This window comes from Equus przewalskii, chromosome 2 (assembly GCF_037783145.1).
Source record: "Equus przewalskii isolate Varuska chromosome 2, EquPr2, whole genome shotgun sequence".
NCBI classification, from domain to species: Eukaryota; Metazoa; Chordata; class Mammalia; order Perissodactyla; family Equidae; genus Equus; species Equus przewalskii.
Window position 1 is genome coordinate 13,430,608 of NC_091832.1, and position 14,435 is coordinate 13,445,042.

The 14,435-nt window shown below is 46.6% G+C and overlaps 1 protein-coding gene and 4 non-coding genes across 5 annotated transcripts; all 5 read right to left on the reverse strand.

The window, feature by feature from the left end:
- Positions 1-2,977: 2,977 nt before the first annotated feature.
- On the reverse strand, positions 2,978-7,597 carry RPS8 (ribosomal protein S8). The gene is made up of 7 exons (XM_008516007.2): positions 7,513-7,597; positions 5,600-5,922; positions 5,095-5,201; positions 4,546-4,645; positions 3,974-4,149; positions 3,604-3,733; positions 2,978-3,134 (listed from the first exon to the last, which is right to left on the reverse strand). Exons 2-7 carry the CDS (start codon positions 5,601-5,603, stop codon positions 3,025-3,027), a joined length of 627 nt encoding a protein of 208 aa, XP_008514229.2. The 5' UTR covers positions 5,604-5,922; positions 7,513-7,597; the 3' UTR covers positions 2,978-3,024.
- Positions 3,238-3,306, reverse strand: LOC139082143 (small nucleolar RNA SNORD38). Its single transcript, XR_011537872.1, has one exon. It is a non-coding gene; the product is annotated as a small nucleolar RNA SNORD38 (small nucleolar RNA).
- Positions 3,841-3,909, reverse strand: LOC139082145 (small nucleolar RNA SNORD38). Its single transcript, XR_011537873.1, has one exon. It is a non-coding gene; the product is annotated as a small nucleolar RNA SNORD38 (small nucleolar RNA).
- On the reverse strand, positions 4,725-4,828 carry LOC139082147 (small nucleolar RNA SNORD46). The gene has a single exon (XR_011537874.1). It is a non-coding gene; the product is annotated as a small nucleolar RNA SNORD46 (small nucleolar RNA).
- LOC139082138 (small nucleolar RNA SNORD55/SNORD39) lies at positions 5,289-5,368 on the reverse strand. The gene has a single exon (XR_011537866.1). It is a non-coding gene; the product is annotated as a small nucleolar RNA SNORD55/SNORD39 (small nucleolar RNA).
- Positions 7,598-14,435: the final 6,838 nt, after the last annotated feature.

Genomic DNA, 14,435 nt, shown 5'->3' on the forward strand with positions numbered 1-14,435 from the left:
AAGCCTCAGTCGCCAAATCTATAATGTGGAGACAATAGCACCCAATGATCGCCATTCCCTCAGAAGGTATTTGAGGGGTTTCACTGGGTTTACAGGGTTAGGTAGCCTTGCTTCAGGGCAAGAATGGTCATCCGTGAAGGCAGTGGAGAGGGACAGTGAATGGATTCAAGACTTTAGAGAAGGAACTCACTGGTCCTATTGATAGAGGTAGAAGTGAAGGAGGGGGAGGAAAGATCAATGTCTTGTAAAGCTCAAATTAGAAAATAAGGGCAGGGGGCCAGCCCGGTGGTGCAGCGGTTAAGTGCGCACATTCCACATTGGTGGTCCAGGGTCCACTGGTTTGGATCCTGGGTGTGGACATGACACCCTTCATCAAGCCATGCTGTGGCAGGCATCCCACATATAAAGTAGAGGAAGATGGGCACCGATAAACTAACTCAGGGCCAGTCTTCCTCAGCAAAAGAGGATTGGTGGCAGAAGTTACCTCTGGGCTACTCTTCCTCAAAAAAAAGAAAATAAGGGCAAAGTGCTGTGTGTTGCTTTGCTATGCCTGACACTACAGCTCTCAGTAAACAGTAGCTAATATGAAGGCAGTGCATGTAGATCACCACTGGGTGGGAAGGCGTGGCCATCTCCCCAGAGCCAATGGTTAAGGCTAAAGCCTCTAAACAGGGTTGGGGTTGATGGATTTTTGTCCTTAAGGAGTTTTCCTGTGAGGAAGATTGTCCCCCAACTAACATCTGTGCCAATCTTCCTCTATTTTCTATGTGGGACACAGCCTCAGCATTGCTTGGTAAGTGGCGTGTAGGTCTGCACCCAGGATCTGAACCTGGAAACCCCAGGCCACAGAAGCAGCGGGCACAAACTTAACCACTACGCCATCAGGCTGGCCTCCTCAAGTTTGTGTACTCAACAAGCACACACACAAAAAGTGGGGTTCATTTGTATTCACAAAAGTCTGCAGTTTAGTCAAGTTGATGAATCAGTTGTATTTCACACTTATTTGGCTCTTAAGATATGTCCTTGTACTTCCCATCAACTTTAAATTGGATTAAAATCTTAAGACTTTTTTTTGGTGAGGAAGATTGGCCCTAACATCCATGCCAATCTTCCAATTTGTATGTGGGGCACTGCCACAGCATGGGTTAATAAGCCATGTGTGGGTCTGCACCTGAGATCCAAATCTGTGAACCCTGGGCCGCCAAAGTGGGCTGCACAAATTTAACGACTACACCACCAGGCCAGCCCAAGACTTTCTCTTTTGAACCCATTTAGCACATATTTGAGCGTCTGGTATTGCCATGCATTCTTCCAGGTACTAGAGACACAGCAGGAAACAAATATCGCCGTTCTCCTGGAGTAATGTTCTCATTGAGGACAAGATAGACAACAATCAAATAAAATGAGCTAAATTTATAGGGCGGGGGGAAGTGGTTAAATTCATGTGCTCTGCTTCAGTGGCCCAGGGTTCATGGGTATGGACCACACACTGCTCAGCAAGCCAAGCTGTGGCAGCATCCCACATAACAAAACAGAAAGATTACTACAGGTGTCAGCTCAGGGATAATCTTCCCCACCAAAAAGAAAAAAGGTTTATGTCAGATTGAGGGATAAAGAGGAAAAAAAAACATGGGTAAAGGATAGAGCCTGGAGGGAACTGCAATTTAAAATTCTGTGATCAGGAAAGAACTCACTAGGGTGACACAGCAACAAAAACTTGGAGGGAGTAAGCCATGTGGATATTTGAAGGAAAGTGTTCCCAAAGAAGAGAACAGCAGCAGAGTGATTAAGTTCGCACGCTCTGCTGCGGTGGCCCAGGGTTTGGATCCTGGGTGCGGACATGGCACTGTTCGTCAGGCGAGGTTGAGGTGGCGTCCCACATCCCACAACTAGAAGGACCTGCAACTAAGATATACAACTGTGTACTGGGGGGTTGGGAAATAAAGCAGGGGGGAAAAAAAGGAAGAGAACAGCAAGTGAGCATGTGTTCATTAAGGCCAAGGTGATCACTATGGAAAAAGTTTGCTAAGGATTTTGGGGTGGGAAGCTCTCATGTCAAAAATCTGATCTTTTAAAATGACCACTAATTGCTGGCATTGCATTGGGGGCAACAGAAGCAGCCTTGAGAGCAACTAGGATGCAAAAAAGTGACCAGAATGGGAGAGGTGGTGTTAAAGGTTGGGGAAAAAAAAAAAGGGGTTGAATCAACAAGATCTTGGTGCCATTAGATATGGGAGTAGAAGAATAAAGCTGAGAAAGACCCAAGAGTTTGATTTCAGCACAGTTGCAAGAAGACTATTGGCTGTCATCGAATTGGTGAGAAAGTGTTTGAAAAGGGAAAGAAGAATGTGATCAGTTTTGAACATGCTGAGCTTTCAGATATCCAAGTGCAGGTGTCAAGGAGGTCTAGGCTAACATTAGAAAGACGGAGCATAAACCACATTCACATGCCGAAAGACAACAATGTAGCTTAGTTGAAGATACCTGACCCTTGGAGATGTAGCAATATCACTGGTAATCTTAATTGTTTATGAGTGATTACGGGGGAAAGGAGTAGGGTTCAAGAAAAAACCAAAAGCTGACACGACATGGCTATGTAAACATGTATTTAACTTGCTCTCAACAATGCAGGAACCCAATTCCAACGTTTCCAGACCATCCACGAACCCAGGCTGAAAACTGAACCAAACCCTTAGAACCAAGGTCCGCATAAGGGTACAGGATCTCTAAAAGAGCCACCTTCACAGAGGCAGTGTGGCTTCAGGTTCCAATCATGGTCCAGCCAACAGCCCAATGTTGCTGGGGGCCCCACTTCTGGGATACCTCCTTCATACAGTCTCTGCTCGGCCTGAAAACGAGCTCTTAGGGTGAGAAATGTTCCCCCTGCTACAGAAACACACAACAGGCCTGGCCTTCAGGGAGAGGGAGTTGGGGACTCCAGTGTGCCGAGCGAACATTCAGACGACATAACACAGGACAGAGAACAACAAACCCCTTTATTATGTGAGCTAGGACCAGAGGGACTTATTTGCCTTTCCGGGCCTTGATTTTCCTCAGATAGAACTCCAGCTCCTTGCCCTCGAGCACATAGCCGTCTGCTCGGCCACACTGGCCTGGTCTGGAAGCGATACATGCTGCAAGAGAGTAAAATGACAATGTGGCCCTCCCCAGACCTATGGATCCCCTTAGAAGTCCACATTGCTTCAGGTATCCTGGGGACAGGCATGAAGCCCACTGTCTTCTCAGATAGACTTTATCATCACTTCAAGTCAGCAGCAGAACTGGACAAAGTTTTCATCACTGAGACAGCCCCCTCAGCCCGGGCACAGGCTTCTCAAAATACTCTTGAAACTCAGAGGCACAGGCCAAGCTCAGGCCTATGGACTCCTGCCCACCATTTCCCATTTCAGTTTAACACTGATGGGGTGACCAAACGTTCTGATTTGTGCTGGTATGCTATTATAATTAAACCCTCCTGGTAGAACCCTCTAGACCACATGGCTGGCAGTCAAAAGAACTGAGGCAAAGGTGAAAAAAAAAAAAAGGCAGAGGGCACGGCTCGTCTCGGGACGCCCTCTCCCCGCAATGCAGCAGCCATCTCACCGAGAAGCTTGCCCTGCTGGAACTGCTCCTCCAGGAGACTGCTGATTTTAGCATTCTTTTTCCTTTCATCGTATTTCTTCTGAATTTTCTTTGAGCGTTTTTTATTTAAAATTTCTTCCTCCTCAGGAGTCTGAACAAAGCAGATACAAGTGGGTTAGCTAGGGCTCCCCAAGCCCCAGGTCAGGGACGGGAACGTCATCGCAGCCTGGAACCCCATGCACCCCAACCCCTGGCCGCCTTCGTCAGCACTAAAGGCTTTCATCTCTCCCCCTTCAGCAGCAGAACTGGACAGTTTTCATCACAAGGCAGCTGGGATCAGGCTGGCACCCACACCCACACCCCTGCAGGAAGCTGGCCCCCAAGCACGCACCAGCTTGGCCCCCTTCTTGCGGCCCAGGGGCAGTGCGTAGTGGGACTCGTACCACTGTCGGTACGGTGTGCTGTCAACCAGCACGATGCAGTTCTTCACCAGGGTCTTGGTGCGGACCAATTCGTTGTTGGATGCATTGTAGACAACATCAATAATCCTTGTTTTGCGCGTACAGCCTGTTCACAGGAGAAATTCAGAAGTCAAGTCAGATAAGCCCGAGGCCAACTGGCCTTGCTCCCCCTCCCCCGTCCTGGTAGGGCCTAAGGGACGGAGAACTCTTAAGCCTTTACCCAGCCAAGGGGCATCAGCTCATCTCCCACAAACCCATCTTTCCAGAGGTGGCTGGCGACCACACAAACATAGTCTCTAGATTCAACCCCAATCCCTGTAGGAGTTCAGAGACAGGACAGGATGGAGAGAACTCTCCAGCGACCACAACCTCAAGGTCTTTCAACAAGGAGACACTTCAATATCTTGCTGGAGGACCATGGACTTCCTGCTAAAAGCGCTCACTGAAGCTTAGAAAGGTTTAGGCGCTGAATTCCCACCCACTCCCGCAGGGCCTCACTCACACTCGGAGCCCCAGGAGAAGTTCCCCACGTCCAACCTCAAGGCCCGGTACTTCTTGTTGCCTCCCCGCACGCGGACTGTGTGTATGCGGCGGGGGCCAATCTGGAAAACACAAGGAGACAGGAGCTCGGTGACCCAGGAGAGCAGGACGAGAGGGAAAGGAACCTGGGCCGGCGGGAGGCGACAGTCAGTGTAACTATGACAAGTCCTAGCATTGGCAAGTGGCACAGAGGTGACCAAGACGGCCACAACCACACCTAAGGATACTTTTTCATCACTCTAGTCACCTCCGACAGAGAAAAACCCGATTCCAGACACTGCGAATTAAGTCTCCATGCAAGAGGCTTCTGACTCTCACGTGAGCAGCCGCGTCCTGCAGGCGCCCTTCGGGTCCTCGGACACAGCACGTCTCCGTGCAGTCTCTTTAGGAGAACCCCAAAAAGTCCAAGTGAGGAGGCCACCCAGTCCCCATAACAAGTCACAGAGCCGACAAAGACGCAGAGACCACACGCAGAGCAGGGGTCGCCCCCGGGCAGAGGCCCTGCACGCACCTTCGTGTTGGCCGCGGGCCGGCCCAGCTCATACTTCCGCTTCTTGTGGTAGGGCTTTCTCTTGCCCCCGGTCTTGCGGCGCTTGTGCCAGTTGTCCCGAGAGATGCCTGTATGTGGGAGCGGGGGCGGACGTTTGAGCCACCAGGACCCGGGGCGGTCGCCTAGCCAGCCCCCGACCCCCGCGCCGGGCAGGCCGCACGCTCAGCTCTCCAAGGTTGGCGTCCCCACTGCGCACTCGGCAGTCCACAGCATCACTAAGGTGTCATCATCCACGTGCGGCCCGGCCCGGACCCTTTCCCGCGGCAGCCATGTTGGGGCCGCGGGCCGCCGCAGCCCCGGCACCCTCCGGAGCGGGCCTCGGCGGCCAAAACCCGAGCCCCGCCCGCCTCGGGGCTGCAGGCAGCCGGGGCTCGGGGCGCCCGCACTCCTAGCTTGGCCGCGAGGCCGGATGGCCGCGGATGGAGCTCGCCTCGCTCCCCCGCGCCCCGCGCAGAGCGCCACTCACCCATCGCTCGGCGCCGGCTGGAAAGAGAAAACGCAGCGCGTCACGGCCCGGTTTGTAAACGGCCGTCCCGCCCCCTTGACGTATTTCCGGGCGCCTCACTTAAGTTTCTGCGGTGGCGTTCGGGGCCCGCGGGGCCGGGGCGTCCTCTGAGCGCAGGAGCCCTGGGGAGGCGCTGGGAGGGCGAGTCCCGCGGGGTCGGCGGCTGTCGGCTGAGCTGCACAGCCGTGGGATGCAGCCGAGGGGGCAGCCTGGCCTTCTTTACGCTTTGAAAAGCCTTGTTTTAGAAGCTCTTGCTGTCGTCCAGGATGAGAGCTGCGGGCGCGCTGGAAAGGGTGGAAGGCAGCGGGGACGTAAACCAGTGCGGGACTTGGGTTTTGGTTTAAGGGTTCGGTGATAGTGTGGACGTGGGGGTTTAGGGAGAGGCAGGTGTGTCAAAGATTCCTAATTCCTCTCTTGATCAGTTGGATGAATATTGATGCCATTTACTGAGATGGGGTAGGCTAAGGTAGGAGCTGTTCTGAACATGTTCTTTTTGAGATTTGGTGACTCATGTAAGTGGGAATGGCCAGCAGCTGGACGTTCATGTCTGGTTATCCTTCTAGAAGAGATCTGGACAGAGAAGACGTTACTTTGGGAACCGTTGGTATACAAATGGTAATTAAAGTTACCAGAATGAAGGAACCTAGGGAGAGGGTATAAAGCAAACTTTTCTTGTAAAGGGTTAAGTAAATACTTTAGGCTTTGTGGGCTGTAGAGCCTGTGTCACAACTACTCCGCTTTGCTGTTGTGTGAAAGCAGCCATAGACAATAGTGAACGAATGGGTGTGGCTGTGTTCCAATAAAACTTTATGGATACTGGGATTCGCCTGTCGTGAAACATGCTTTTGTTTTTTTTCCGAACATTTGAAAACGTAAACTTTCTTAGCTCATGGGCCGGTCAGCGTACAGTAGTGTGCCAACCCCTGGCATAAAGAAATACAAGGAGATGCTCAATGTCCAAGAGTTGACGAATGTCAACATTTAAGGCCAGGTAAAAAAAAGCTGGCAAAGTTCACAGAAGGAGCAATTGGAGTGACACGAGAGCCAGCACAGGGTGGTATTATGGTCTAATGCTACTATGAAGGCTGGTTAAAATGAGGGCTAAAAAGTGATTACTGAATTTAGTAACCCGAAAATCCTTGGTGACATTCGCAAGAGCAGTTTCTGTGCAGGGGAGTGGGTTAAAACTTGATTGGTTTTTTCAAAATCTTGAAACAGAAGGGGAAGTTAAAAAAAAACAAACAGTATATGCAGACAATTCCTTCCAGAAGTATGACTTTAAAAGGGAGGAGAGAATTAGGCTGGAGGCAAAGCGGAACAGAAGGGCAGTTTTTAAAGGAGTAAACTGCCTAATGGACGAGCCCTTTTACACTGGGCTCCAGATTCTATCCTATCTCTCGGAGGGGATTCTTTCAACATTATCCCTTCTTTCTCCTGTATCTTCAACCTTCTACTGGCTTCCTAGCACATTCAGAATAAAACCTAAATTCCTTACCATGGCCTGGAAGACCCAGGAGTATCTGGCTTCTGCTTATCTCTTTGACAGCAATTTGACTGCTTCCCCCTCACTCAACCCCAGGCACTCTGACCTTGCTGTTCCTGCTCAGGCCTTCATGCCCTGACACAAAATGCTCTTCTAGGTTTTAGCCTGCTTTCTAAAGTAGCAATGCTCTTACCTTTGTCTACCCACTTAATACTAATGTTTTTTACATGCTTATTATGTTTTCCCCACTAAAATATAAGCATGAAAGTAGAAACTTTGTGTTGTTCACTTCTATATTTCCAACACCTAGAATAATGCCTGGCATTTAGTAAGCACTCAGTAAATATTTGAATGACACTTAAATATTTCAGCAAATTATTGTTCTGCTTACCGCATTGTATTCAGTGGGTTTTCCTGGTAGACTGTGAGGTCTTAGAGCACAGTGCAGGCTTCTCATTCATCTCTCCATCCCCAGTCTTTTGGCACAAGGAAAGGAAAAGGCAATTGGGCATAAAAAAGAGAAGATGGATTCAAGGGGCACTCATTAGGTCATAGAATATTGTAATAGACTGGATTATGGGGATGAGAGGAGAGTGACATGAGATTTCTTTCCTGGGAAATCACATGAATGGTGGGGTGACACCAATAAATAGAGAACACAGGAGAGGCAGGTTTCTAGAAAGTTCAATCTTAGGATGAGCTTGAATTGCCTGTGGGACATATAGGTGGCTATTGTTTGTATTGCAAGTAGTTGGGAAGATGAGTCTGAAGCTTGGAAGAGAATGAGACTGCTATCTCCTTCCCCCACCCACCGTGGTCTCACTCCTTTATCCACCTAACCCAGTGGTCCACCTCGTCAGCCAGTCTGTATCACGTGAGCATCCTTTTTTTTTTTTTTTTTTTAACGTGCTAGAGTGGTAGACGAATTATAAATGCATCTGAATCTCTTGGGGCACTATTCAGAAGGGACCCCTGGAACTGTTGAAAGCAGAGTAAGATAGTTCATGTCCCACACCATGCCCTCCAAGTCTCTACTCTTGCTTTAGCAGAAGCCAAATAGGGGCTCATAATTCCACATCATCCTGGAGAGATCTCTCTCCTGCTCCCCCCCAGTGCCCTAGTCTGGCCACCACTCCGTTTGCTTTGAGGCTGTTAACATTAAGTGGATTATGCGTTTGTCCCTATTTTCATTAGTCACCTTAAAAAGTCATCTAAATTGTATCTATCACCCACATTCTAATCCTGACATACGTTATTAGCTTTTTTTTAAACCAATCTACCACTATTCTCCATTTCCTAAACTCTTCTATGTCCTGTGTCATGCATCAGAAAAATGCTCTGTGTCTTCAACCTCTTCTCTCTGCCTTCTGAATGCTTCCTTTTCCTTTGCCTTCTGACAGAAATCTGGTTCTCTTAGAGGACTTTTCCTTGTCAACTCCTCAAGTGGAGGATGACTACACTCTTGCTGTGTTGATGGGAGACAGGTGTGCCCCATGGTATTCATTACCCATTTTGGACCATTCTTATTCTATCATCCCTAAAAACCGCAAACTTTGAATCTTGTGCGATAAGACGGTAACACTCACTACTCCTCTTTACTGCAGTTATCTATAAATTCTGAGTCTCACCAACTTGTGCCTAGGAGATTTTATATCCTGACTTACTATCCCTTTCTCTAATACTGCTCCTGTCCTGTTTGGGGTGCCTACCTATGAGAATCTTTACTTCCCTCAACCTTAACCTTTCACCACCTCCTCACCCTGTCAGTCCTTAAACCTGGGGTTAATCCAACCTCTTGTGCCTGACACCTGGGTTACAAAATGCTGCTGGATAAAGGCATGTCGTTCTGCAGGCTAGAGCCGCTAGAAATCAAGGACAACAATTGGTATTTATTAGACCCTGGAGAATCTTTACAATGAAAGACTTACTTGAAGCATAAGCTCTACTGGACAAGACAATTAGGTTGTAATAAATGCTGTGAAGGAAATAGTGTGCTGTCATAGGGCAGAGGGGCAAACTTGAGATGGGATGCTCTGAGATGGCTTCTCTGGGGTGACAGAGACCTGGGGTAAACTGAGACCTCAAAGGAAAAAAAAGAGCCTTTTGAAGAGTGGATGGTTCCAGGCAGAAGGAACAGCAAGAGTAAGCAGTTCTGGAATGGTGGAGTAAGGACTTTCGAAAAACCACTCCTCCATAAAAGCAACGAGAACACTGTCTAAAATTGTCGAAATCAACTTTTCCAGAACTCTGAAATTAACTGAAGTCTTGCAACAATTCAAGGAGCATTTGTTCACGAAAAACAGCTGGGAACAGTGATCTTCGTTGCTTTTTGATTTGCTCTAATTCCATCCCCTTCTCCCAGCTCCACAGTAGCTTTGAAAACCAATAGCCTTCCAACTATGGTAGCTGTGGAAAAGGACAGCCTCATAGCAGTTGGAGGCGGCAGAACGGCCTTGAGCTCCTCAAAAGCTCCATCTCCAAAGAGCTTTCACCATTGGACCTGTCTGGCAGCTCACTGAAGAGCTCCATTCTCAGGGCTTGCCTTTATTTGACCTTGCTCAGAGCTCACCCTGTGAACAATCCTATTCCTATGGTGTTTTAAAAAAGTCAGGAGTGGGGCTGGCCTGGTTGCATAGTGGTTAAGTTTGAGCACTTGCTTTCGGGCCAGGGTTCGCGGCCTGGATCCCAGGGTGCAGACCTACACACCACTCATCAGGCATTGCTGTGGTGGGGTCCTACATACAAAATAGAGGAAGGTTGGCACAATTGTTGATACCGACCCTGATAGCAGTTTCCCTACATTAAACCCAGCATATATGGGGTTAAAACCAAAACACTCATTGTCTGCTTACTCTCTGTCTTCTTGGCTCCAGAATCCACTATCCTCCATGGAGACAGACACTGCCAAGGACAAGCACCTGGATTCACTATCTCCTCCCCGCAAAGAGATACAGGCTGATGAGAAAGCTGCTGACCACCAAGGTCACAGGCTTTCTCCTCTCTGCAAGTAGTCTCAAGGCCAAAGACAGGCTGGTGGGAAAGCTCCAACCAGCAAGCCATATGCTCCCCTTCCCCTATCTAAAACCCCAAATAAAAACCCCTCCTTTTAGCTTTTCAGGGAATTTGGGATTTCATTTTTAGCTGCCCTCTCTTTTTGCTCAGCGCTGTGCAATAATAAAATTCCTACTTTCTTCTACTACCCTAGGTGTCAGAGATTGGCTTGCTGTGCAACAGGTGAGCGAACTCATTTCAGGTTCAGTATCAGTGTTAGCTTGGGGCTAATCTTCCTCACCACACACACACACACACAAAAAGAAAGGTCATCCTGATTGGAAAGGAAGAAGTCAAACTATCTCTATTCACAAATGATATGATCCTCTATATAGAAAATCTCAAAGAGACTAGGAAAAAAAAACTATTGGAGGGCCAGCCCCAGTGGCCTAGTGTTTAAGTCTGGCACACTCTGCTTCTGTGGCATGGGTTCAGTTTCCAGGTGCAGACCTACACCACTCGTCTTGTCTGTCGGCGGCCATGCTGTGATGGCAGTTCACATACAAAATAGAGGAAGATTGGCAAAAGATGTTAGCTCAGGGCAAATCTGCCTCAACAAACCCCCCCCCCCAAAACCAAAAAAAAGCCCCACACAGAGTTAATAAACAAATTCAGCAAAGTTGCAAGGTACAAGATCAACACACAAAAATCAGTTGTGTTTCAGGGCCGGCCCAGTGGCGCAGCAGTTAAGTGCGCACGTTCTGCTTTGGTGGCCCCGGGGTTTGCCACTTCGGATCCCAGGTGCACACATGGCGCTGCTTGGCACGCCATGCTGTGGCAGGCGTCCCACGTATAAAGTAGAGGAAGATGGGCACAGATGTTGGCTCAGGGCCAGTCTTCCTCAGCAAAAAGAGGAGGATTGGCAGTAGTTAGCTCAGCGCTAATCTTCCTCAAAAAAAAAAAAAAATCAATTGTGTTTCTAAGCACCAGCAATAAACAATCTGAAAAGGAAGGTAAGAAAAGTAATTCCTGGGGCTGGCTCCATGGCCCAGTGGTTAAGTTTCTGCCCTCCACTTTGGTGGCCCAGGGTTTTGCCGGTTCGAATCCTGGGCGTGGATATGGCACTGCTCATCAGGCCATGCTGAGGTAGTGTTCCACACGTCACAGCTAGAAGGACCCACAACTAAAAAAAAAATACACAACTATGTACCGGGGGGCTTTGGGGAGAAAAAGGAAAAGTAAAATCTTAAAAAAGAAAAGAAAAGTAATTCCTTTTGCAGTAGCATCCAAAAGAATAAAATACCAAGGAAATAAATTTAACCAAGACGGGGAAAGGTTTGTACACTGAAAACTATAAAACATTGTTCAAAGAAATTAAAAGAAAAAAATTGAAAAAAAAGAAAAGCTATTAAAGACCTAAATAAATGGAAGGACATCTTGTGTTCATAGTTGGAAGACTTTATGTTGATGGCAGCACTGCCCAAAGCAATCTACAGATTCAGTGCAGTCCCAAGCAAAAGCCCGTCAGCCTGTTTGCAGACATGGAAAGCTGATCCTCAAATTCATGTGGAACTGCAAGCGGCCCCGAATAGCCAAAACAATATTGAAAAAGAACAAAGTTGGAGGAGTCACATTTCCTCATTTCAAAACTTATTACAAACTACAGTAACCAAACAGTGCAGTATTGCCGTAAGGATAGACACGTAGACCAGTGGAATAGCATTTTTTAAAAAAATTTTTTTGAGGAAGATCAGCCCTGATCCAACATCTGCTGCCAATCCTCCTGTTTTTGCTGAGGAAGACTGGCCCTCAGCTAACATCCAAGCCCATCTTCCTCCACTTTATATGTGGGACTTATATGTGGCACACTTAACCACTGTGCCACAGGGCCGGCCCCTGGAATAGCATTTAAAGTCCAGAAATTAGCCCATATATCTGTAGGCAACTGAGTTCAACAGGGTTGCCAATACAATTCAATGGGGAAAGAATAGTCTTTTCAATAAATGCTGCTGGAAAAACTGGATACTCACATGCAAAAGAATAAATTCTGCCTCACATCATCTACAAAAATTAAAATGGATCAATGACCTAAATATACAACCATAAAACTCTTAGAAGAAAACATAAATATTCACGGCCTTGGATTTGGCAATGGATTCTTAGATGACACCAAAAGCACAAGCAATGAAAGAAAAGAGATAAGTTGGACTTCATCAAAATTAAAAACTTTTGGAGCTGGCCAGGTGGCACAGTAGTTAAGTTTGCATGTTCTTCTTCGGCGGCCCAGGGTTCGCCAGTTCGGATCCCAGGTGCAGGCATGGCACCCCTTGGCAAGCCATGATGTGGCAGGCATCCCACATATAAAGTAGAGGAAGATGGGCACGGATGTTAGCTCAGGGCCAATCTTCCTCAGCAAAGAGGAGGATTGGCAGTAGATGTTAACTCAGGGCTAATCTTCCTCAAAAAAAAAATAAAGAAAAGAAAAAAGGAAGATGGGCACAGATATTAGCTCAGGGCCAGTCTTCCTCAGCAAAGAGGAGGATTGGCAGTAGATGTTAGCTCAGAGCTAATCTTCCTCAAAAAAAATTTTTTTAATTAAAAACTTTTGTATTTCAAAGGACACCATCAAAAAAGTGAAAAGACAACCCACAGAATGAGGGAAAATATTTGCACAACCTATATTTGATAATCCAGTATCCAAAATATATAAAGAGCTCTTACAAGTCAACAATAAAGACAATCCAAATTAAAAATGGGCAAAGAACTTGCATATACCCAAGAGAATTGAAAACCTATGCTCAGACAAAAACTTGTACACGAATGTTCATAGCACGAATAGTTTATTCATAGTGCCAAAAAGTGGAAACAACTCAAATGTTCATCAACTGATGGATAAACAAAAGGTGGTATAGCAGTCCCTCCTTCCTTATCCATGGTTCCACTTTCTGTGGTTTCAGTTACTCACGGTCAACCACAGTCCAAAAATATTCAATGGAAAATTCCAGAAATAAACAATTCATGTTTTAAATTGTATGCCATTCTGAGTAGCATAATGAAATCTCACACCATCCCGCTCGGGGTTGTGAATCATCCCTTTGTCCAGTGCATCCACGCTGTATACGCTATCCGCACGGTAGTCAGTAGCCGGCTAGGTTATCAGACCAACTGTCATGGTATCACAGTGGTTGTCTTCAAGTCACCCTCACTTTACTTAATAATGGCCCCAAAGTGCAAGAGCAGTGATGCTGGCAATTTGGATATGCCAGAGAAATTGTGCTTCTTCTTTTAAGTGAAAAGGTAAAAGTTCTTGACTTAGTAAGAAAAAAAATGTATGCTGAGGTTGCTAAGATCTACGCTTTTATTAGAGTATATTGTTATAATTATTCTATTTTATTATTAGTTGTTAATCTCTTATGGTGTCTAATTTATAAATGAAACTTTATCATAGGTATGTATGTATAGGAAAAAACGTAGTATATATGGGGTTCAGTACTGTCCGTGGTTTCAGGCATCCATTGGGGTCTTGGGACATAATCCCCGTGGATGGGGGACTACTGTATAGCCCTACAAGGGGATGTTATTTGGCCATAAAAAGGAGTGAAATACTGATACAGGCTATAACATGATCCTTTAAAACATGCTAAGTGAAAGAAGCCAGACACGGAAGACCACATATTGTATGATTCCATTTATACTAAATAGACAGAATAGGCCAATCCATAAAGAAAAGTAGATTAGTGGCTGCCTACGGCTGGGGGAGAGAGGACTTGGCGAGGGTGGGGGGGTGACTGCTAACGGGTATGGGGTTTCTTTTTGGGTAATGAAAATGTTCGGAGAGTAGTAATGATGATTGCCCAATTCAATGAGTATACTAAGTCACTGAGTTGTACGCTTTAAAAGGGTGAATTTTGTAGTATGTGAATTATATCTCAATAAAGCTGTTATTTTAAAAAAAGCCCTGGCATATAAACCAGTGCAGTTGGAGAACAGTGAGTGGTAGAATGCATTTATTCATTCATTCAAAAATAGACATTGTGTGCTTACCATATGTTCTAGACATTGTGGATATGTGGCTACAGTATTAAATAAAACAAAAATATTTGTTCTTATGTGCTTAAATAGCTAGCACTTATATAGCACTTATTAAGTGTGAGACATTTTACTTACTGCTGTGTGTATAGTAACAATTTCCATAACAACTCTCTACCAGTATTATCCCCATTTCACAGATAGCACAAAGAGCTTAAACAACCCACTTGATGTTCTGCAGTCACAGAGCTAGGATCCCACTCTTCAGTGTGGCTTCAGAAGCTGGGCTGTTAG

Excerpts from the sequence above, each read along its gene's own strand:
- RPS8 (XM_008516007.2), bottom strand. Across the intron at positions 4,150-4,545 it reads CTTCTCCTGGGGCTCCGAGT|GCTGTACGCGCAAAACAAGG; the intron begins GTGAGTGAGGCC and ends TCCTGTGAACAG. Across the intron at positions 3,734-3,973 it reads GCAAGAAGGGGGCCAAGCTG|ACTCCTGAGGAGGAAGAAAT; the intron begins GTGCGTGCTTGG and ends TGCTTTGTTCAG.